General features: G+C 46.1%; 1 protein-coding gene across 15 annotated transcripts in view; it reads left to right on the top strand.

Moving 5' to 3' along the window:
* The window catches only part of dlg3 (discs, large homolog 3 (Drosophila)), a 1,021,949-nt gene that overhangs the window by 940,726 nt on the left and 55,887 nt on the right, over window positions 1-25,336 (top strand). For 10 of the 15 annotated variants that reach the window (XM_072505485.1, XM_072505481.1, XM_072505478.1 and 7 more), the window contains 5 exons: window positions 2,359-2,434; window positions 7,018-7,120; window positions 9,416-9,457; window positions 10,183-10,233; window positions 13,565-13,666. In XM_072505485.1, coding sequence (XP_072361586.1) covers window positions 2,359-2,434; window positions 7,018-7,120; window positions 9,416-9,457; window positions 10,183-10,233; window positions 13,565-13,666 — 374 coding nt within the window. Of the gene's footprint in view, window positions 1-2,358; window positions 2,435-7,017; window positions 7,121-7,691; window positions 7,738-9,415; window positions 9,458-10,182; window positions 10,234-13,564; window positions 13,667-25,336 lie in introns of all 15 variants that reach the window. The other 5 variants (XM_072505480.1, XM_072505486.1, XM_072505482.1 and 2 more) reach the window with 3 other exon arrangements.

The following is a 25,336-nucleotide window of genomic DNA, read 5'->3' as shown; positions in this document are numbered from 1 at the left end:
AACACCTTCGCTCATGGTGCCAATGTCGTGCACCAAGCTTTCCACTGCGCTCGCCACCCTGGCAGTGTTGGCCTCGGTGCCACCCATTGCCGGCGCCATCTCCTGAGCCTATAGCCTCAGGGACTCCTCAAAGTGGCTATGGATCTGCTAGAGTGACACTGACATCTCACGCTGAATGTTCCGGCTGCATCCTATCGTCTCTGTGTACCTCTGTACCACAGGGTCGCGTCCTGGGATCCAGCAGCCCTGACTGCTGTCTCACCTGGGGGTTCCTGCCTCCACCTGATGTGCATAATCAGCAGTGTGGTACTCGGCAGATTGTGCCCCAGAAACTTGTCCAATAACATGGGTGGCACGGTAGCACAGTGGTTAGCACTGTTGCTTCACTGTGTCAGGGTCCCAGGAATGATTCCCAGCTTGGGTCACTGTGTGGAGTCTGCACGTTCTCCCTGTGTCTGTGTGCGTTTCCTCCGGTTGCTCCTGTTTCCTCCTCCAAGTCCCAAAAGAGGTGCTGTCAGGTAATTTGGACATTTTGAATTCTCCCTTTCTGTACGCGAACAGGCGCCGGAATGTGACGACTAGGGTATTTTCACAGAAACTTCATTGCATTGTAAGCCTACTTGAGACAATAAAGATTAATATTATCATTATGTCCCACCATGTGTGTGTATCTGTGATGGTGGAGGGTGGCGTCTGTGCTACGACTATAACAATGTTCTCCTTGGAGTCAGTAGAGGGTGCCGCCCGGGGTGGGCCGGTGCCGTTGACTGGAGGACCTGCGGGAGAATGGCAATATGGTCATTGGGAGGGCAAAGTCAGTCAATAAGGCAATAACAACTTATGTTTAACAGGTCCTCCTGGTGGTTCCTCACCTCTGTGGCGTCCGCCAGCCTCTGTGTGGGGGCCCTATCTGCCCTCGGTCACCTCCAGGGCATGCTCCTTTTAGGAGGTGAGGACTCTTAAGTCCGACACCCTTCCGCCAATCTGGAACCTCTCCCGATGATTACGGGAGAGCTTTTCCTGAGGAGACACAGAGGGGACATCATTAGCCAAACGCGTGCTTCACAGTGGTTAGGGGAGGGTGAGTGAAAGGAGGGTGGGGGTGATTTGAAGTGGGAGGGGGTGGAGGAAGAGTTGGGGGTCGCATGGGGAGTTGGGGGGTGGATGCTCCCTTGGCGGTGGGGGTGGGGCGTTGGTCTCTACTCACTCGTGCTGCCCGGTGTAGGTCATTGACCTTATGGCACTGGAGGCCAGTCCTCCTGGTCACATTCCCTGAGCTGACAGCTGCCGCCCCTCAGCCCAGGCAGCACTGGCTGCCTTGTGGCTGATTCTCCAGGACGCTCGGGGCAACAGGATGCCTCTCCTGGCCTCCTTGGCATCTAGCAGCCTCCCCAGGTCACCATCCCCGAATCTTGGGCTGGTCTTGGCGCCATTATTGGGAGCTGGCTGGTGTTGGCTGAGCAAGTTCAGCTTAAATGCTGCTCGACCTTGTTAGAGGGGGACTGGCGAGCGCGGTCAAGGCGAATCAGCTGGCGAGCCTTCATTTGCGGCGAGAAGCCCGTGGGGCTTTGTTAACTGGACCAATTAACGTTGAATTGCCTTGCCGGCCTGGCTGGGCCAAGCGCCAGGAAGCTTGCGGCAATTCCCGCTCGCTACCATACTTTTCCGGAGACTCACGCCCATAGTTTAATATTTCATCTCCAACACTGTAGCACTGTTTGTCAGCCTAGATAATGAGCAGGATTCACCGGTCCCCCAACTGAATGGTTCTCGGATGGCACACCATTTGCTGGTGGCAGGATTTTCTCTTTCTGCCGCTTGTCAATGTGATTTCCCATTGAAACCACCCCACGCCACTGGGAAACCCGCGGTCAAGGTGCGTTGCTAGCGGGAAAAGAGAATCTAACGGCCAGAGAATTCCAGCCAATGTCTTCTTACATGCTTAGTTCGCTGCATGAGGTTTGAATTCAAATATAATAATGGTATAACTGTGCTAAGTTTACTCTTGAGGCCCGTGGAATAAGCTACAAGCAATGTCCTGGGAGTGTAATTGCAAATTCTTAGGTATGATTTTGGGCTGCCTTAAAAGGGCTTCCATTGTAGCACATTATATTACAAGGTGGTATACCGTTTTACTGTTCAGTTTGATCTCTGTTAGGAAAGATAGACTGGCCTGTACTAGTATGAGTACTAAATGGGCAAATATCTCATGCCACAAAGACTACCCACTCTGCATTGCATACCTTTCTGTGTAGTCCCCTGATACTGCATACAGAGTGGCCCTTGGCTTAGGGGATAATGTCCATCCAGTTTCTAGTCACTGGTTCATGTCATTTTATTTTGTGTTTTATTTCTCAGAGTTGAAAAGAAAGAGCGGGCAAGATTAAAAACCGTTAAATTCCACGCCAGGCCTGGAGTCATTGAAATGAAAGGGGTAAGTTTGGAAAAAGAAACTGCTGGGAAATAACCAATATTTAAGAACTATCGCAACATTGTTGACTCTCATCTCTTCCTGTGGTCCTCTTCCCCTTAGTCGTAGCCGGCAGAATTCTGAGCCTCATCATCCACTTTTCTCCTGTTCCCATTACTGTTATTCTGTTTGGTTTTAGTAGCATCGAACAGTGACAGGAGGCTATTGGGGACGATTTAACATTAAAGTTTCTAAGTGTCATTTGTGGCGGGTTTTGCTGGGTGTTTCCGGCTCTGCCGGCAAGTTCCCCCACAAGATCTAACAAAATTTAGGGCGCAATTTAACTAAATGGGAACAAAATCCCATAGTGAGTGTGTTGCCGCGTGTTTCCCGGTGCTCGCAGCGCCAAGATACACAACGCTATTAAACAGCACTCTGGTTCTATAGGGGGCCTCAGTGGGGAACGTGAGGCCGAGGCTATACATAGCCCCATTTTCTGCACTGCGGAGTTGCACTTGCCGGAACCTCTCAGTTTAAGGAGAGATCAGGATGCCGGCATATGTTATGAATCCAGAGGTGGACCCACACGTGATTTATTGCCAAGATGGCAGCAGTTCTGGATGATCTGAAATTTGAGGTTGTTGGGGTAAAAATGCTGCAATTTGCTCAGATTGGGACCTACTCAGATTTCAGCAGTTCAGATTTTGTGCCATCTTGTGATTGAGGCATAAGATTTGTTTACATATCCTGTAAATTGAAGGTACACATGCATTTTGACAAATTGACCAACCTGCGTGTCAGTAAGTGAAAATGCAGCTAGGTTGTTTTGCAATGTTACAATGCTGTAAAATACAAAGACCTTTTGAAGATTGATTGAGACAAGGCTTTCAGTTGTAAGTTGCAAGTTGACTGCGTATCTGGCTGAGGTATGGGTGTGTTGAGATTCAGGGTTTGGCATGGGTGAGCAGTTGATGTGGACAACTGACGGGCAACAGTTTGGATACCTTGTCAGACCCCTTACTGTGTTCACTTATTGTATCTGTTTCCATGTCTTACAGTAAGTAACCTACAGTCAGTGTTCAGTGCGGCCTCCAACCCCTGCTCATGTTATCTGATGAGGGTGCCTATAGTTCCAAAAGGGTATTCTTTCTCACACACATTTCATGCACAGCACAACCTCTTCACCAGCCTTCAAACAGGTGTAAGGTAGCACCATTCCTCTGCCATTTGCTACAGTTTCTGTTAATATATCTCCATGTTGGCTTTCTTGTATTTTGTGGACTTTTTTACCCTTATGTATTTGGCAAAGGCTAATGACTTGATGAAAGTATTTTGAAATTTTAAGAAGTTTCGACATATTTTAATTCCCATGGGAAGAATTTTAGTCTCCCACTGGCATGTTTGCTGGTTTACACACTGCAAGGTACCAGCATCTTAAGTACACATGTGCTGTGGTTGAAATACTGAAGCCAGAAAATCCAGTTCCTGGCAGTTCCGGCATGTATGGATTACAAAATTAGTCCTGTGTAATGCTTCAGTTCTCATTTCTCAGGCCCGTATGAATAGCTAGCAAGGACAGCTGTATGTTTGTACAGAGCTGGCTGCTAAGAGTGGTAGTGACTGCATTAATTCTGAGCTGGTACGTGTGGTTTAGCAAACCTAGGTTATTGTGACCTTTGTCAAAGAGAATAGGTGAGGTTTACATCCAGGAAGTGGTGTAAAGGTTGTCACTGCATTCAGTGACAGTTGAATGCGCTCCCAGTGTCAAAAACCTTACATTTAAAATATATATATATTTATGTCCTTTATTATATTGACTAATCTCTCTGTAGCCTCTTCGAGCCCTGGAGTGGTTCCCCCTCAACCAGTCTTTCCAAGAATCTCTGTTCCTTCAATTCTGGTCTCTTGTACACCCCCCACCCCCTTCACCGTTGGTAGCTGAAGGTCAGCTGACTTAGTTCCACTCTCCATATTTTACTCTCTAAATGCCTTTCCCTCTCCTCTTTTTGGGCTTATCTCTTTGACCAAGTTTTACTGATCACCCTTGCAAATAATCTTTTTTTTATTTGAGCACCCATTTTTTCTGATGAAGCCTAAGGTAGCAAAGTGGTTAGCACTGTTGCTGCACAGTGCCAGGGTCCCAGGTTTGATTCCCGGCTTGGGTCATTGTCTGTGCGGAGTCTGCACGTTCTCCTTGTGTCTGCGTGGGTTTCCTCCGGGTGCTCCGGTTTCCTCCCGAAAGATGTGCTGTTAGGTAATTTGTACATTTTGAATTCTCCCTCTGTGTACCCGAACAGGCGCCAGAGTGTGGCGATTAGGAGCTTTTCACAGTAACTTAATTGCAGTGTTAATGTAAGCCTATTTTGTTTTTTCCACATTTAGAGGCGCTACAGAAATGCAAATTGTTAACAGTAGTAGGGTCATATCAATCTTTTAGAATATTAATTGCTAACAAGGAAGGTCATTTAAAAGAGCAAAATCACAGAACTACAATCCCAATGGTAAATACCATTGCTGCCTTTGCATTTCCATCCACCTGATACCAGATCAAGTCATTTTAATGTTCATGATATTCAATTTTGTTTATCATTTGGTTATCTGACCGTTCTGATTTTAAAATGTAAAGGTTTTGTTTCACTCCAGACCAACTCAACATAACATTCTCACTGAATGAGCAAAGGAAAATAGACCCCACCAGTGATTTCTTGTTTATCCCCGGGTGGGGGTGGGGGGAAGGTGTGGTGAGGGGGAAATTCTAGAGCTAGAGATGGTTAAAGAGATGGGTTGGGTCAAGACCCTAAAAGGAAGGGTGGGGAATGGTTTGGTACATCATGGACTGCCAGTACTCGACATGTACTGCTCAGTGATGTTTAGTTTCAATAGGGGATGTACCCTTATGGAACTGTTGGTTGGTATCAGGGTGGATTGATCCAGAGAATGTTAGTACTGTCAGAGGTGGGTGGGAGGGGGTGCACGCTCCTTCGATGTTGGTATGCCTATTCCTCAGAAGTGTTGATAGCATCTGGATGGTTTGGGGTGGGGGGTAGAGTTAGGATTGTAGTTCTCATGTCATAATAGTGCTATCTAGGGCAAACGATTTTTCAGGTAAAGGGAGTGGCCTCCTCAGGTTGCATTAGTATTATCTGGGCAGGCGTACTTCTTGTTGGGAGAAACAACTGAGACATCTCATGCTCTTCTAGTCCTGGTAATTCATTGTTAAAATTGCCACTTGGGATGTTCATTGAATTTCCTTAAGCTTCCTGCTTGCAGCACTCCAAACATTCCAAACCCAGTAATACTCCTGTTACTACAGTATTTAACAAAGGGGAGAGAAAAGACTATGACTCCCTCTGTCTTCTGAGGCTGCAATTTCTATGGTAGTTTTAGTGAGAGTTGTCAGACTATACAGAAAGGGAAAGATTGAAATAGGCTAGTTAAACATGTTCAGAGGTACCAACATGTCCAATAAATGCCATCTCAATGGCCGAAATATGTGGTTGGTCTGGGTTTGTTTCATTTGTTGTTGTTTTTTTCCTACAATATTATAATTTCAAACATTTCCCTTTCAATTTTGTAAACATGGTGAGGCAATGACTGAAAGGTGAAAATGCATTGATCAATAAATGTCACCTCCAAATATCAGAAAATACTTTTCACTGTACTTCGGTACATGTGATAATAAATCAAATCAAATCAGCTTCAATGAACTATCATTGCATGGGAGAGGCAGTCTCTAGATTGGAGTTAGTGCTGTCCCAGTCAGGGATCTTTGCACAACAGTTACAATGAGGGATAGACTTGATGCAATTAATTTCAACTTGTTAGTAAAGAATTTGACCTCTGCCCACTTTGCTTTGGGAAGTGAATGTTAAAAGCTTGGAGACACCATTCAGGTGAATATCTACTTCCTGGTATTGTGATTTCTTTGACATTCCCCAAGATCCATATCGATATGTCTGTTACTATGAAATCTATATTCTTGGGGTAATTTTAATTCTGTACTAGTGGCAGTAATGCTACCTACCTTGCACACATTTAGGCATACGTAGCAATTTGAGTGTGTACAATGCTAATTTTCTGACTGTAGTTGAAAATCCCTGGTAGGTGTGTATTGGAATTTCTGTTATGTGCTACCAGTTGGCAAGGCTATCTGTTACCAGGGTGAACTCATAAAATGACCCATAAAGCCCACTCTTCATAGACACACAAGCATCTGCATCACTATCAGGATACAGATATTTGCTACACATTCCTTGAAGTGTCGAAAAGTACAAATGTTCTAAAAAGTAGATAGACACATGTAAGACTATAGCTTCACTGCAACCCAAGCTTTCAACGTGATATTTAAGAGTTGCTTGCTGCTCTAGTGCTGTTGGAGAACCTAAAATGCCAACAGGTAACAGGCAGAATTGGTTCGATGAAATCTGGTTGACTGAAAAACTTTGCTATTTAAAGGAGATGCCACACACAATACAGAACTAAAAATACCGTGTTTATCTGGTTTTGCTCACCATGTCACTGCTGATCCACCTTTACAATGTGTTTTGCATGAATTAAACATCCATTCATCCTCCTATACCCTCCATCCATCCTCTTTTCCTTCACAGTCATCCAGGGCCAAGCGTAAAAAGAGCATCCTCTTGTCTCGAAAGTTTACCTTCTACAAGAGCAAAGAGAATATTGTACAGGAGCACACAGGTGATCATGACCGTAAGTAACTGTAGGCTTACGTGAAGTTTGGTCACAGGGAACAACATTCTATAAATACTAACTCAGTGTGATGCCAACACTAACATGCTTACACTATGGTTCCAACATTCCAAACACCCTTCCACGAACTGTACCAAATGGGGCCTCAGCAGTTCCAGACTGTCATATACAGCAAAAGGATATAAATTTTGCCGTACATAACAGTGAGCAGTGAGACCTGATAATGTCAGTGTACACCGAATTAACAGTTTTAGGCTATAATTCTTCAAACAATGTTGCCAGAATTTATCAGTATGTGTGCAACATCATATCTGCTCAATCTGAATTGGCACCAAATATATTTAATGCAATTTAAATTTAATAGCCGTACAATTCCATGATCTCAATGTTGTGGAGCAGTTAAAATCTCTGGAATCCTCGTCACCGGCTGCAGTGGCCTCAATAGCTGCTTCTATTCTGCTCTATCACTGTGCAGGAGTCCAGCTGCTAATTTACTGCTTTCCTCTGTTTCTATATCTCCTTTTGTTTCTGTGTTATTTCTAATTTTTTGCTGTCCGGTGATTGGATCCAGGAGTTCCCTGGATTGAGTGATGACTATTACGGGATGAAGAACCTGAGTAAGTGAGAGACAAACATTTGTGAATGTAAAAATCACAAACATCTGCATTTGAACATCTGTTCTAACACAATCCTTTATTTTCTTCACTTCCACTGTCATCTCAAGAAATATAATTAACTTTTCCAGTTCCACACATCATTATAGATCAGTTATTAAGGGCTTCCTATTTCATGTTTTCCGTGTTTGACCCAGTGTTGCAAATTAAACTAGTTTACAAGTTAATATTTTGCTTTTCAATTCTATAATAAATTCAGAGTCAACACTTGTAGTGGTTTAATACAATCTAAATTACATAATGGATAACCTACACTTATGTACTAAATTATGAGGTGCTTGATTTTATTTACTTTAAATGTTTGAAAGATCTATGTCTAAGTTAAGAGGTTTTTCTGCAAGTTTATAATATGTGTGGTTTAGAAAATGGGTATTGAAAAGACATCAGTTTTAGTTTATGTTTTTGTTTTAAAAATTTCCATGTTGACAGGTTCCTGGCTATCATAAATTACATGGCAGAGTGGCCCATTGGATGTTGCAGTTCAGGGGATCAGAGCTATAAACCGGATCATAAACAGTTGGGTTTATAATTATCCATTTGATCTTTATCAAATCTCTGCACTTTGTTCCAATATTCCAAGGGGGGAATATTCTTGGATCAACAAATGTTAGGGGTATTTTCAGTCGTATCAACTGACAACAGCTTCCCTATAAAGAGAACTGCTTAAATCTCTTGCTTCGGCAGATTTTAACCACCTTGAGCTGTGCTGCTGTAGGTTATTACATCACTTACACACTGCATAAAACTAACCAATTGCTCACTCCTAATCTATTAACATGTAATAAAACATCATTTTAGATCCTTCTTAGTTTCTTGATTCACTTCTGTCAGGTTTTCTCTGGCAGAACAGATGGGCCAAGCTAGTGAAGGTACCGGATGAGTCAGGCAGTGCACAGGTGGATGAAAGTGAACTTTTCTTTCATAAGGAATAGTCACTGCTGCACTTTTTTTTTTCTTCATAAATTTAGAGTACCCAATTCATCTTTTCCAATTAAAGGGGCAATTTAGCATGGTCAGTTCACCTAGCCTGCACACCTTTTGTGTTTTGGTGAAACCCACGCAAACACGGGGAGAATGTGCAAACTCCACACGGACAGTGACCCAGAGCCGGGATCGAACCTGGGACCGCGGCGCTGTGAGGCAGCAGTGCTACTCACTGTGCCACCGTGCTGCTCTCACTGCTGCACTTTCCAACACCTTACATGTTGCTGTAGGAAAGAGTGCAGGAGGAAAGTTAACTTCTTCAGAATAGAGGGTACCACAGAACAAGTTCAACATTAGATGAACCAGCCTGTGGGAGTATACTCACTATGACAATGAAGGATTGTGTCTGGGAATGCCCAAGAGCTTTTTATATTCCGAACTGTTACTGACAGCAGCATCACATCCCACAGAGGGAACAGATAGTTTTTCAGAAAACACAAACATCTAATAAGAATCAGTTTAAGATTTATGATCAGCATGTTTCTCCAAACCCAGTTGAAAATATTCGGTGTTAGCAATGTGGAGGAAGTTACTGTGCCAATACATTGTAATCAGAAACACATTACAAAGGACAGTCAGCCCATCTGTTGTATGCTCCTTTTATAACCTGAAACTCTGGCACCTTGCTTTTTTGCAGAGTGTATGACGTCCAACACCAGTGACAGTGAAAGCAGCTCCAGTAAGTAACCCCTTTGGGTTCCGTCATTCATCTTTCTTCTCCCTTTGCAGGTCATTTGTCTCCACAGGTCCTCTCCTCAGGTGGGACAAACAGTTGGGAACACTGACCACCTGCATAGCCTTACCATGAGGCAATCACCCTATTCAACCATTTTGTGGTTAGATAGATAATTAGGACCCCAGCTTTATTTAGGACTAAAGAAAAAATTGGAACCCTAGCTCTACTTGCTGTCACCAGAGCCGGTCAGAGTCTTCAGCTTCAGGCTCCTCAGGCTGGATGGAACAGTTGAGTTGGACCATTTAATTTGTTGCATTTACCTAGCAGTGAGCAGGACAGTCTGGACTGCTCATTCCCATATATTTTGTGCTCGGGTCGACATTCTGGTGCTGAATTTCACAAATATGCAGCTCATTGTTGCTTTTTATTTGCTCGAGCCCGTCTGCCATAACATGGGACACTCACCAGAAACTCACCTGTAAAACCAATACCTTTATTCAAATTATGAATTTTCACTAACACTGACTGACTGACACATATTAATTCCCTTTTGTATTCTAATTACTTCTCGAGATGAATACCTGGAGGATTAGCAAGTTTTAGCAGACTGTACAGAAATAGATGAACAGCATATGGAAGAACAGAAGCAGCAAGTTGGGGAAGGGAAGATGATACCTAATTGATGAGGATGATTTCCGCTGATGTTTTTCTATTTTCCTCCTTCATAGAGGGCCAGGATGATACAGTTCTATCTTATGAAGCAGTGACACGCTTGGAGAGTAAGTAGAAATTTTCAGATCGATTTTCCTTTATAGAAAATTGTATTATGTTCTAAAGCAGGATTAATTGGGTAGCTCTACAAATTAACCAGTAATGGCATGATGGACTGAATGACTTCCTTCTGTGCTCTGTCATTCTATTAAATCCAGATTTAGACCTGATATTTTTGGGGTAGTTTGAATGCTATTGTGTGTATGGCAAGTACATGGGAACACCACCGCTTCAAGTTTCTCTCCACCCACCATCCTTACTTGGACATATCATTGTTTCTTCGTGGCCACTGTTTCAAAATTCTGGAACTTGCTACCAAATCGCATTGTGAGAATACCTTCACCATATGGAGTGCAGCAGTTTAAGGCAACGATTCATCACCATCTTCTTGTCGGAAATTAAGTATGAGCAATTAACGCTGCTCTTTCTGGCAGGAAACATCCTTAGTCTGTATTTTTTTAAATTTAGAAATCCTCTATAGTACCCTGGATGCATAAGTATCAAGAATTCTATATGCGCGAGTAGTCCTATCCCTATAAGTCCAGGAATACTTGAAACAGATAGCACTGTCTGTAACTTGTGGGTGCAGTCCTACCATTGACTGATAGTTATGTATTGGTTGGTATAATAATGTAGATAATCCATCTCTGATACAATTTGTTATCTATGACATCAATTCTGTCATAGAATCCCTGCAGTGCGGCAGGAGGCCATTCGACCCATCGAGTCTGCACCAGCCCTCTGAAAGAGCACCCTAAACAGGCCCAATCCCCCACCCCATCCCCGTAACCCCACCCAACCTTTGGACACTGAGGGGCAATTTAATATGACCAATCAACCTAACCTGCACATCTTTAGACTGTGGGTGGGCAGCACAGTGGTTGGCACTGCTTCCCCATGGCGCCGAGGACCCGGGTTCGAACCCGGCCCCGAGTCACTGTCCGTGTGGAGTTTGCACATTTTCCCCGTGTCTGTGTGGGTCTCACCCCCCACAGCCCAAAAAGATGTGCAGGGTGGGTGAATTGGCCATGCTAAATTGCACTTTAATTGGAAAAAAAAAATTGGGTACTCTAAATTAATAAAAACAATTTTAGGAGGAAACCGGAGGACCTGGGGGAAACCCAGGCATGGGGAAAATGTGCAAACTCCTCACAGACAGTGACCTGGGGCCGGGATTGCACCCGGGTCTTTCTTGTTCTTTATTCTCTTCCACTAAATTTTAAGATGTGGAGATGCCGGCATTGGACTGGGGTGATCACAGTAAGAAGTCGTACAACACCAAGTTAAAGTCCAAATTGTCTCAAATCAGGACGGTTGGTAGGAATTTGCAAGCCCAGGCCAGATGGTGGGGGCTGAATGAAATGCGACATGAATCCAAGGTCCCAGTTGAGGCCCTACTCGTGTGTGTGTAACTTGGCTATAAGTTTTTGCTCAGCGATTCTGCATTGACGCGCGTCTTGAAGGCCGCCTTGGAGAACGCTTACCCAAAGATCAGAGGCTGAATGCCCTTGACTGCTGAAGTGTTCCCCGACAGGAAAGGAACATTCCTGCCTGGCGATTGTCGTACGATGTCCGTTCATCCATTGCTGCAGCTTCTGCATAGTCTCGCCAATGTACCACGCTTCGGGAAAGGATGTCCCGAAGCATGGTACATTGGCAGATGCTGCGACAACGGATGAACGGACATCGCGTGACAATCGGCAGGAACCTATAGCCAAGTTCCGCACACATGAGTGCGGCCTCAACCGGGACCTTGGATTCATGTGGCATTACGTTCACCCCCCACCATCTGGCCTGGCTTGCAAAATCCTACCAACCGTCCTGGTTTGAGAAAATTCACACCTCTTTAACCTGTGATTATCTCTCTCTCTCGTTGCTCCGTCTGGACCTGTAAAGACTTAATTACCTGCAAAGACTTGCATTCAAAGTATTGGCTTGCATCATTGACTTTGTCTATATATATGTTTCTGGAACCCACCTCTTCATTTACCTGAGGAAGGAGCTGTGCTCTGAAAGCTAGTGATTCGAAACAAACCTGTTGGACTTTAACCTGCTATTGTAAGACTTCTTACTAAATTCTAAGATACAGGTGCCAGGATTTTCCTTCCCCGCTCCGGAGAATGTGGAAATTTTCAGCCAGGAGCGCTGAAAGCAGTCCACATGGCTAACAATTGAGTGGTAGCAAATATAAACAAATAACTCTGTTAATGCACATTGTTAAAGAGCAAATTGATAAACTTAGCATATCAGATATAAACAAAAAATGAACAATTTTGTGGCCATTTTCATTAATATCTGATTTGAGTTATACTTGAATATAAAATAAAATTCTGAGTGAGAGGACACTGCGACAGGAAAGGAAATTAGTGCAAGTGACTCTCAATTTAAAAACAGAAATTTCTAGGCTGTCAAAAGCGTCAAAAGGGACTGCTTTGTTGAGTGCAAGGGATTATTTTCCAAAATATCATAATGTTCTCATTAAAGAAGATTTTCTTGTTTTGAGAGATACCCATTGAAGAAATTGTTTCTTTGACCTATGTTGTATAGTTGACTTAAAATGTGAAATTCATCAAGCCCTGCTGAAGACCGGCAGTGGTATTTATGGGATTTCCATTGATGGCTTTGTTCAAAAAAAATCATTCTCATGATGTGAGCATCACGGTAAAGTCAGCGTTTGTTGTCCATCGCTAGTTGTCCTGAGAAAGCTGGTTGTGGAATTTTCCTTCAACCATGTGATGAAGGCTAACACTGTTGTTAGTAGTGGTTTCCAGAATTTTGATCCCGTATTCTTTTTAAAAATTTGTTCACGGAACGTGGATGTCGCAGGCTGGGCCAGCATTTATTGCCTATTAATTGCCCTGAAGGGGCAGTTAAGAGTCAACCACATTGCTGTGGATCTGGAGTCACATGTAGGCCAGACCAGGTAAGGATGGCAGATTTCCTTCCCTAAAGGACATTAGTGAAGCAGGTGGGCTTTTATGACAATTGACAATCACCATTAGACTTTTAATTCCAGATTTCTTTATTGAATTCTAATTTCACCATCTGCAGGGGCGGGATTTGAATCTGGGTCCCCAGAGCATTATCCTGGGTCTCTGGTTTACTAGCCCAGTGAAAATACCACTATGCCGCCACCGCCTCCCCTGAAGGAGTGATGAGCATGTCCAATCAAGGATGAAGAAAGTGGAGGTGATGGTGCTCCCATGTACCTGCTGCCTACCCTGGGATGGAGGCTGCATGTTTGTGGGGTGCTGCTGAAGTTGAGGGGTGGATGTTTAGTTTTTTTAATAGAATGGTTCTGTATGATGTTTCATTCAAGGCTGTCTGTGTAAATTTCAGTTCACTATGCTCGGCCAATTATAATTCTGGGGCCAATGAAGGACAGAATCAATGATGATTTGATCTCGGAGTTCCCAAATAAGTTTGGTTCCTGTGTACCACGTAAGTAGTTTTTGTACATGCCATTTAACTAACTGTTCTTTGATGTCCGCTATTCTAGAAACATTGACTTTTGTATACTTCACCGTAAACTCATCCAAATATATTGTTCTTCTTTTACTTCCTCTGACCTTGGGTCCCCAAACTAATTTCTCAGAAACATAAAAAATACTATAAAATCTCCTGGAGGTTGGGTCATTGGCCATACAAAAAACCTTTTTCAAGCTTTACTGTACGTGAAACACATGGAAATATTGGAATGGATTTTACGGCCTCCACTGGTGTGTTTTTTGGTGGGACACATGTAAAATATGACAGTGGGTGACCCACCACCTTCCCCAAGCTATTGAGGCCCTTAATTAATAGTTACCTAGGACCTCAATCTACCTATTGCCATAATATGATTGACAGTGGAAGGCAGGTAGGAATGGGAATGCTGATGGTGAAAAGGTGGGACAGTGGATACCTGCTTTTAGGGATGTCCTGTGAGCCCTTTCTGCCACTCTGCCTGGCCCCCAAAAACCCACCCGCCACTTCCCTTCATAAGGTGCTTGATCCCTTGCTGGGACTTACCTGGGTCAAGTGTCCATGACACTTCATTGCAGTCCCAGCATCACCTACTACTCTCTTCTGGCACTATGTCTGTAAGAGCTGCCGGCTAATTAGATTGTCTGGCAGCTCTTAAGGACTTCCTTTCACTGAGATGGATGTCCAACCCTCAGCATATTATTGCTGTGGGATGACCTTTGGTTAAAAGTTGGGTTGTAACTGTCTTTTCTTCCGGGGGATGGAATATGTGTTCCCTCTCCTCCAACCCCTCAAAAAAATTCAGGAATGACACTCTTCTAGGATACACCTCATATAATATTGACAATCTGTTGTGGGTCCGCTTCAAAACATTGTAGACAATCACAAAGACCACTACAAATATTGATACTCTCCCGGGAATCCTGTTACATAAAAGTGTCAGTGACACAAACTATCATTGCAGTAGATGATTTTTTAAACTTTATTATTAGCATCTAATAATAGAATACTGTGCTAGTAAATAAATATACAAAGAAATACAAAAATACAATGACACCAGTTTGAAAACCATGTAATTCTCAACAAAAACCTGAAGGTGCAAAAAGAGGGGTGCTGATTTTCTATCTGTTGATCATGAATGAGTAGGAAAAAGTAAATCTGAGACAGAAGCATAATTTTAGTGACTATGAATGGATTCAATCTGGACGTGAAATAAAAACCAGGATTTCCTGCTTTGCTGGTGTAAATTTATCAAGTGCATAGAAAAGCTCTCAGTAGGGTTGCCATCACACTTATGAAGTTACAGTACTACAACCTTTCCAGCTCTGACAGAATTCCTGGTGGAAGACAATGAAACAGACCAGGGTGAATTGCTGCAGAAATTGAATGCTGTATAACAGAGGACATCTAGTGGCCAAAATCTCATTTGTAGACCTGCTGCAGCTCTCTGAAAGACTGTCCACATACCTGGGGCGGGATTCTCCGGTCGGGGACACCAAAATCGTGTTCGGTGATCAGCTGGAGAATCCCCTTTCATGCCAGAATCAGGGGTGGTCCCGTTTTCGCGATGCTCCACCCCCTCCAAAGCGGCATAATCGGCGAGTAAGCGGCGTGTCGTACCGACGACCTCAGGACTTTGCCTGAGGCCCTCCCCCCCGATGCTCCGACACCGACCGGCCGGGTTCCCGACGGTGTCCTTTGCGTGTGGTCTCATCCGTTGGGAACTCGGTGTGGCGGCTGTGGACTCAGTCCAGTGCTGCCATAGCGGGGAGGGCTGATCCGCGGGCAGTTGGGACTTTGCCAGGGGCTGGGGGCACTGTTTGGGGGTGGTCCAGGGCGCGCAAGCTGGCCAAAGAGGGACACTATATCGCAGGCCGGGTCCGCGGGCGGCTGCCACCATGTTGCATGGCGCGGTCACTGCAGGCCAGGGCCGTGCGCATGTGCGGCCACGGACCTGGTAATTCTCCGGACCGCATCGGCAGCTAGAGCCGGGTGCTCTACGCTGCCGGCATACTAGCCCCCAGCCAAACGGAAGATCGGTGTCTGTTTCACGCCATTTTTTCTGTCATAAAACACCACCGTTCCCACGCCAGCGTGGGGACATAGCTTCAAAATTGGAGAATCCAGCCCCTTGTGTTCGTTTTTTTTGTGTGTGAAAATGAGCTGATATAGCTTTGTATTGGTACCAGTATGGAACAGTGACGTTTCCTTGTGTAATGGTTAGTGTGATATGTGGAATGTTACATAATTAATTTTCAAATCTTTGTTGCTGTTGACCGTTTAATAAACAAAATATTCTCAACTCTCAAGTTACACGTGCCATGCCTCAGAGGATGATTAGTGCATAGTTCAAGGAAACTTTGAAGCATGAACACTGTGCCTGTAGTCTAGGAGCGCCAACGCTATAGAGGCAACTACCAACAATCAAACACAAAACAACTGGACTTCAGCACTGTGGATCCTCTCGTGACCTTAAATGTGTGGATCAGGGGAGGGCACCAGAGCATTGCCACACTAATGTTCCCGGCAGAGGTCTGGGGTCTAGGGCTCCTGATGTGGCCAGGGGTCTGCCAACACACTTCGCTGGGTGGCACTCTGGGAGAAGGTAGTTATGGTAAGGGAATTGAGGAATATAAGCTGGCACAGTAGCGGGACGACATGCTGCAGAAGGGACATGTGGCCTCACCTGAGGAGGAGGAGGCGAACCAGAAGGTGCTGGAGGTGAAGCCCGGGGAGGAACTCCAGGAGAAGCCAGACAATGGAGGGCAGGTGGCGGCGGCAAGGGCCAGGCACACCCGGAGGACCAGGGAGGCCCTCATTATGGCCTGATTCATATAGGACGAGGCTATGTCCTTCAGCACAACCCCTTCACCCCAATCCCCCCTACCCATTTCCTCTCCTCACCCCCAATCCTCCAACCCCCCTCACTTGTGTCAGGTATTACATGGTTTAATCGTGAACTACTGACAATTCCCTTCGCCCTAGCTACAGATATGTAGCCAACCCCGCAACCCCCCCCGCCTCCAAGTGCTCTCCAATCTTCTTGGTCTTTTGTGGTCTACTGCTAGGTCTACGTGGCCCCCAAGTTGCACATCAGAGGTGGAGGCAGCCTGCTGCTTTCCGCGCCCTGTGTCCTTTGGTGCCCTTGGTGGATGTCCTCTTGGCGGCCTGGAGGCGGGGGGTGGGGGAGGGCCCTTGCCGACTTCCCAGTGTCACTGGAGTTGCCGTACCACTCTGTTCTGCCCGCTGCCCTTGAGATGTACCAGTGTCAGGGGTGAGGGGGAAGGATACAGGAGAATTGGAGACCACCATCATCGCCTTGGTGGAAGGCCCCGGGTTGATCTCCAAAGCTTCCTCCTCCCTGACTGCCTGTAGGGCCCTGTGGGTCTCCATGGAACAGAGGGGCAGCTGGAGTGAGCTCCAAAATCACCCGAGTCATCTGGCTTTGCCAGTCTTGGCAGCTCCCCATTGTCTGCACCGTGGGTGTCGATGCCCTCAACGATACTCCTCCGTGACTAGGCCACGCTCCTCGGCTATGTCCACCTACGCCAGGACACATCCCTCAGCGACTGTGCCATGTTCTGGAATGACTCGGCATGTCCACCTGCATCTGGGACACGCCCCCTCAGCGACTCGGACATGATGTTGAGGCCTTCAGCCATGGTCATCATAGACTGAGCCATTCCTTGGATACCACCATTCAAGATGCAGACATTGTGCTCCAGGTTTTCTACTGTAGTCGGCACCCTAGCGACCTGGGTGCCATACATAGTCAGCAAGAACTCTTGCAACCGAAGCCTTTGGGACTCCTCCAATCGACTATGCAGTTGCTGGAATATACCTGACATCTCCTCCTGAAAGTCACTGTGGTGTCCTATAATGTGCATCAGAACAACCTTGTCCAGAGGCACGGCATCTGACTGGGATCCATCTGAGTTCTGGGATCCAGCAGACCTCCGACTGTTGTCCCTCTTGGATGTTTCTTCCTCCACCTGATTGAGCCCCAGAACCCTGTCCGCTAATATCGCCCACTGAGGTGTATCGCTGCGCTGGCGGAAGGTGGAGGTGGTAGCTGTGACGACTGTGGGAAACTTTGGCCTCCAGATTTACAGAAGGATCTACCGACATTGGTAGTACAGTGAAGGTTCACAAGATTGAACTCTGGGATGTGAGGGTGTCATGTGAGAGTACCTTTAAGAAATGGGTGTTTTTATAGAATAACTGTAGTGGGTATGGGTGATATGCATCACTGTAAATACAGTGTAAATACACTACGACTAAGTAAACACTAGAGGGAGCACCAGAGACGTCATGACATGCAGACATACAGCTAATGAACACAAAGAATAGGACACGACCAATAGGCAGTCAAGACACCCAGAGGTGACACTACTACAAGGGGGCATTACACAACCCATATATAAGGACAGGGCACATATGCTCTGTCTCTTTCCACAGGCGACACTTAGAGAGGACGACAGGGGCAGATCAGGAACATCACACCCACCACGTGGCATAGAGCAGACTAGTTAGTTAAACTGAGTTACTATAGCAAGATTAGCAGGAGAGTCGAACTCATAGAGAACTGTGCTAATGGTTCAATAAATCACATTGAACTTACTTCAAAGTCTGGAGTATCTTTTAGTCAAAGCTGCATCGAGTTGCAGCCTGTGTTATCCCAGAGTACATAACACAACAGGGTGTAACTTTAAGAAATGGGTGTACTGCAGTGATGTCAGAGTGTGGGTGGGGCTGGGCTGTCTGTCAGCTTTTAGTTTCACTTTGAGAAAAGTTTGGGTGTGTCTTGTGTTTTTTTGGTTTTGTTTCAATGTTGGAGCTGCAGTCAGCCACAGAATGTGTAATGTTCTCTCTGCCATGTAAAGACGATCTCTTGATAATTTGGTGAATTCAGAGTTATAACTGTTCTCAGTAGTGAATTTAAACCTGATGTGCGTCTGTTGAAAGGTTTTTTCTTTTAAGTCTTATGGATGTTTAAAGGAAAGTAACGATTACTTAGTGTTGTATTCTTTGTGGGGTTGTATTTGAATTGATGGTTGCTAAGATATTCACTATATGTTTTAAAAAGGTTAACTTGAGTTCATAGAATAAACATGGTTTTGCTTTAAAAAATACGTTTCCATTTCTGCTGTACCACACCTGTAGACTGGGCCCTGTGCGCCCCATACCACAATCTATTAAAAGTTGTGGGTCAGGTGAACTCCATGATATACTTTGGGGTTCTCTAAACCCTGGCCCATAACAAGGGTTGCTCTTCGATGAGAGGCTGAGTAGATTGGGTCTACATTATCTGGAGTTTAGATATTCACGATTATGAAGGCTCTTTACAGGATTGAAACTGAGAAATTGGGCATGATTCTCCCCAAAAATGAGTGGCGTGATTTCAGGGAGTTTCCCGCCGGCTCTATCAACGAGTTCCCCACCACTATTGAAAGACATTTAGTCACTTTTTGGGGCCCTGGGGAGTTTCTCACCAGTTTAGCCAACACTTGGGGCTGGATTCTCCTATTTTCAGATAGCCTGAATGGCCTGATGCCGACATGGGAACGGTGGCGTTTTACGACTGAAAATTTGGTGCAAAACGGCCCCCGATCCTCCGTTCGGTGGGGGTCTAGCAGGCAGTCAGCGTAGAGCACCCGATTCTAGCTGCCGATACAGCTGGAGAATTGCCGGGTCCTTGGCCGCGCATGCAAGTCGCTGGCCGCGCGCGGACCGGCGTGGCAAATAGTGCCCCCCTTTTGGCCGACTCGCGACTCCCAGACCTCCCGCCCCACCCCCTCCCCAACAGTGCCCCCAGCCCCTGCCAAAGTCCCCCCCTGCCCGCGGATCGTCTCTTCCCCGACTGTGGCGGTGCTGGACTGAGTCCGCAGCTGCCGCGCCTAGTAGCATGAGAGACCCACGCCGTCAGGAACTCGGCCGGTTGGGAGTGGAGCATCGGGGGGAGGGCCTCAGGCAACGTCCTGAGGCCGTCGATAGGGCATGCGGCGTACGCCACTTTGGAGGGGGCAGAGCATCACGAAAGTGGCGCCCCCGATTTCGGCGCAAACATTGATTCTCCAGTCGATCGCCGAACACGATTTCGGCTTCGGCGACCAGAGAATCCCGCCCACAGTATCGCCGTTCGCAGGTTCCTCAACAGAACCCAATGATAAGCCTGAGAATGTGTTATCATGTCCAGAACTTTGTCCCAGAAATGATCTGACCATCAATGTGTGACTTGTTCCACGTATCAGTGCCATAGAACATGACCTGGTCATCACAAACACCCTGTTCCTCCAGAGGGACAAGCAGAAGACCTCATGGCAACATCCCCGCTCCAAGCACTGGCACCTAATAGACTATATCATCGTCCGTGCAAGGGGCCGCAAAGGCGTCTGTATCACCTGGACCACAACCAAACCGACGACTGTTGGACTGACCACCGACTAATCCGTTCTACCATCTCCATCACCCTGGTCCCAAACTAGCACAGGCGGAAGAAACTGCCGCAGGAGATTGAATGTCGCTGGACTCAAAGACCCCCAAGAAGAAAAAGCTACTCAGCCGGCGCCTCGCAGCTAACCTGGCGACAACCAACGAGCCAGAGCCGCAGAATAGCCACAGCGCCTGGTCCACCTTAAAACCAGCACAGCCAGCACCTGTGAGGAGACGCTCGGGCTCTCAACCAGGAAACTCCAAGACTGGCTCGACGAGAACGACCAGGTGATCCAGGATCTCCTTGACCACAAGCGCAAGGCGTTCCTGAATTGGCAGCTTCACCAAAACTCGAGTGAGAAGAAACAGCCTACAGGCAACTGAAAGCTGAGATGCAACAAGGACTCATCACCTAAAGAACAGCTGGTGGGTGGAAAGAGCGCGGGAGACTCAGCAACTCGCTGACAACCACGATGTGCGCGGCTTCTTCACAATCAAAACCATCTGCAGTCCGAGTACCCAGGGGCTTATCCCAATGAGAGCCAAAAACGGAGAGGCGTTCATCAAAAATAGAGAGGCAGTCAACGCCTGCTGGAGAGAGCACTTCGAGAACCTTCTCAACCAAGACATAGCTTTCGACACAAGTGTCCTTGACACCATCCTGTAACACGTTACTCGCCATAATCTCAGCGCAATCCCATGCAACAGCTGAAGTACAACATCATGGCCTCTGGCGCAGGTGGAATCCCTGCAGAAGTACTAAAATGCGGTGGAGATGCACTCTTGACACAAATCAACAACCTCATCACCTTTGTCTGGAAGGAAGAGAGCATCTCAGATGCCTTACTTTTGACCATCTTCAAGAAAGGAGACAGGTCTGACTGCGGAAACTACAGAGGTTTTACCTTACTCTCCGCCACAGGAAAGGTAATTGCGAGAATCCTCCTCAACCGTCTCCTCCCAGTGACTGAAGAGCTCCTCCCTGAGTCTCAGTGCGGCTTCCGCCCATCAAGAGGCTCAATGGACATGATCTTCAGTGTGCGACAAATCCAGGACAAGTGCAGGGAGCAGCATCAACCTCCCTACATGGCCGCCTTCAACCTCGCAAAGGCCTTCGGCCCTGACAACCATGAGAGATTGTGGAGCATCCTCCTCAAATTTGGCTACCGGCTGAAATTCGTCATCATCCTTTGCCTGCTCCACAATGACATGCAAGCCATGATTCTGACCAATGGAACCACCACAGACGCAATACATGAGCAAACTGGAGTCAACAGGGCTGCAACCTCACACCGACCATCTTCCTTCCAGCAACACTCCACCCCGTCACCCTGAAGCTCCCCACTGAAGAGGAGCTAACCTACCACACAAGCGGGAAACTGTTCAACCATCAATGCCTCCAGGCCAGAACCAAGACCACCCAACCTCTGTCATCGAGTTGGAGTATGCAGACAACGCCTGTGGGTGTGCACATTCAGAGGTCGAGCTATAACCCATCGTTGACACATTTACTGAGGCATTTGAGAGAATGGGCCTATCTAAACATCTGGAAAACAAAGGTTCTCTACCAGCCCGAGGCAGCATGTAGCGCAGTGGTTAGCACTGGGACTACGGCGCTGAGGATCCGGGTTCGAATCCCGGCCCTTGGTCACTGTCTGTGTGGAAGTACACATTCCCCCATGACTGTGTGGGTTTCACCCCCATAACCCAAAGGTGTGCAGGTTAGGTGGATTAGCCATGCTAAATTGCCCCTTAATTGGAAAACAAATAATTGGGTACTCTACCAGCCTGCTCCTGCCACACAAAACTGCCCCCCGACCATCAAGATCTACGATGAGCCCTCAGACCATGTGGCTAATTTCCCATACCTCGGGAGCCTCCTCGTTGCGACCAGACATTGATGACAAAATCCAACATCGAATCCGATGTGCCAGTGCAGTCTTTGGACGCCTGAGGGACAGAATATTCGAAGACCAAGACTTCAAACCCAGCACCAAGCTTATGATCTACAGAGTAGCCATGGTCCTTGCTCCCCATGCATCAGATGAACAATGTACAACAGACACCTCAAATCCTTGGAGAGGTATCACCAATGCTGCCTCCGCAAAATAGTGCAAATCCAATGGCAGGATAGATGTAACTCTCCCAGGCCAATATCCCCAGTATTGAGGCATTGGTCACGCTCGACCAGCTGCAATGGGTGGAGCACATTGCCTGCATGCCTGACACAAGACTCCCAAAACAAGTACTCTACTCTGAGCTCAGCAATGGCAAGCAATCATTAGGAGGGCATAGGAAATGCTACAAGGACACTATGAAAGCCTCCCTAAATAAATGCAACATCCCCAGTGACACTTGGGAATCACTTGCCTTATAACGCACAAGCTGGAGAAAAAGCTTCCGTGAAGGCGCCAATCATCTCAAGAGGTGTAGGGTGGAGCATGCGGAGGTCAAGCATAAACAGTGGAAGGAGAGTGAAGAATTCAGAGTGTCCCACTGACTCATCTCATCAAGCACCACCTGCCAAACCTGTGGCAGAGTCTGCGGAGCCAGTATTGGACTGTCCAGCCACCGTGGAACCCACCTCCATCCTTGACGCTGAGGGACTGCCCAAGAAGAAAAAGAAGATCAATGCATTCTCCATCCAGGAGCCACAGCTGTGCAGGCCCTCCCACGTGCCCCAATCTCACTGGAACCAAATCCTGGCATCCACATATTCCACTGTCGCTCAAAGTGCAGTAGAACATCCTTGACTTCCAGCGTGTTTAACCCGCGGTGACGTGCCAGTTACATGCAGCACTCACCACACCAGCAACAAAAGCATCAGTACTGTGCTAAATAATTTCTTCAACTGCATTAGCAGGTGGCCCATCTGGAACAATGTTGCACATCAGATCCCACAGTGTCTTCTTGCTTCAAACTGGATTGCCTTCTGGACTCATATGTCCCTCTGAAGTTAGTGTTCAAGGACCCAGGTGTCCTTTTTCCGCTCTTTTTTCCGGCTACACAAAAGGAAGGAAACAGCAACAGCAGCCTCCAGGTAGCTGCAACCACCAGCAGGAGCAAGCAACAAACACAACCTGCAGCTGTGAAGTGTTCTCACAATTAACAAAGCTAATTCATCATTTGCAATAGCCTTCAGCTATGCAACTAGAGGCTGCTCACAGTCAAAGGGAGTGAAAATTGATTTTCAGCATTAACGGCACAGCAAGGCTCTGTCCTGGAAGTGTTTGGTGGGACAGACAGGTTGCAGCTTGCCCCTGTTCATGGTCGCCACAATATTTAAAGATGGCCTGAAGACCTTACAGACGCAATCCCTCCTCCCAAGGGCGACCTACGACATGGAATGCTTCAGGCCCCCACCCCCGGCCAACATCATTGAGGAGTCCCCCCAGCACTGGAGCAATAGCTCCAGTACCCTTGAGCTGCATGCCGGGATACTCACTTCCTCCTAAGCAGCCATTGCGCCAGCTTCACCTGTTTAAAGAGAAGCCCGCGTGATTTCACGCTGGTGAGTCGGGTAATTCCTGGAAGGCCGCATTCAGCTTCAATCTTGCTACAGAGATTCAACTGAATGTAAATGAAGGTTTACCATATTCTTGTCATCTTTGGGTGAGATGTGGAACTCCCCATCGGCAGCGGGCCGGGTGAATTGGAAACTGGTTCTCGTCTGGCGTGAAACTTGATTTTGGCCTTTCCCTCTATTCACTCAGTGCGCCCTGTCCACACCAAGCGCAATGTGGTGGTTGAATTGCACACACTATCTCTACAGCTATCTCCTTTAGAACCCTAGGATTTTGGCCATCAGGTCTTCGGGATTTGCCGGACTTTAGCCACTTAAGTTTCAACTGCATTTTTTTTCTGCTGATACTAATTAACTTAATTTACTCTAGTAGGCTCTAGGTTACCCTCCAATTCTGGTATGTAACTTGTATTTTCTACAGTGAAGGCAGACACAAAATATCTTTTCATTGTCTCTTGCTATTTCTTCATTTTCCATAATGATTTCTATTGCCTCTGTTTTTAAGGGACCAATGTTTACTTAAAAGCTAGTCTCTTCCATTTTATATACTTATGAAAGCTCTTCCAATACGTTTTTGTTTTCTTCTCTGGCTTATTCATTCCATATTTTTCCTTTTCAATTTTTGGTGGCAATTTGGTTTCTGAAACACTCCATTCTCAAACTTAGTTTGAACATTATATGCCTCTTCTTTTAATCTGAAATATCTAATGGACCTTTCTCATTGAGTTTTGTTCTTCAATGGAATGTATTTTTGTCAAATATTTTGTGTTGTTTCTTTAAATGTTTCTCATTGTTTATTTATCCCCATGCTAATTCATCTATTTACCCAATCAACCATAGTGAGCTCTCCCCTCATACCTGTGTAATTGGCTTTAAGATTCTTGCTTGTGATAGGAGTATATCGTTTTCAAACTTAATACAAACATATGAACTAGTGGTGGGAATGTGCCATTCAGCCCCTCAAGCCTGATCTGCCATCTGTTAAGATCAGAGCTGATCTAAATGTAGCCTCAATTCCTCGTTTCCTGTTTGCCCCCATAATATTTTGCTCCCTTGTGTTAAGGACAGGAGGGGCTCAATTCAAACAGCTCTGAACTCTCCTCTTGCCATCCGTCCTTAAACAGAATGGTATTTTGATTAGCTTCCCCCTTTATAAACGGTGTGGTATTTTCCAATCCCTCAGTTTTGGTGTGGTCCAATTTCCTATTAACCCCACAGCAAACTCGAGAAATTATTAACTCAAAGAGTTAGTTTATTTACATACTCTCAAATCATAGGACGGTTGCCACATTGCTTCCTGTGCATTTGTACAGTTAAAAGGATAGAGGAATGGATTTATAGGGTAAAGACCACAAAGAATAACAATAATTATTTCACAGGGGTGTGAAAACTGAGTGTGAAATTCCTTCATGTTATGATCACTGTTGCATAGAGGCTTCATTATTTTGATGTCATTAATTAATCCTTTCTCGTTGCACAGTGGTTAGCACTGCTGCCTAACAGCGCCAGGAACCCGGGTTCAATTCTGGCCTTGGGTGACTGTGTGGAGTTTGCATGTTCTCCATGTGTTTACCTGGGTTTCTTCCGGTTGCTCTGGTTGGCTAACTATTGGCTAACATCAATTAGCCGATGAAGTGGCTAGGGATGGATTAGGGAATTTTTATAGTCATGATGGCTCTATTTATACATGG

This window comes from Scyliorhinus torazame, chromosome 5 (assembly GCF_047496885.1).
Source record: "Scyliorhinus torazame isolate Kashiwa2021f chromosome 5, sScyTor2.1, whole genome shotgun sequence".
Lineage (NCBI taxonomy): Eukaryota > Metazoa > Chordata > Chondrichthyes > Carcharhiniformes > Scyliorhinidae > Scyliorhinus > Scyliorhinus torazame.
This window is presented reverse-complemented; position numbering and strand designations above follow the sequence as displayed.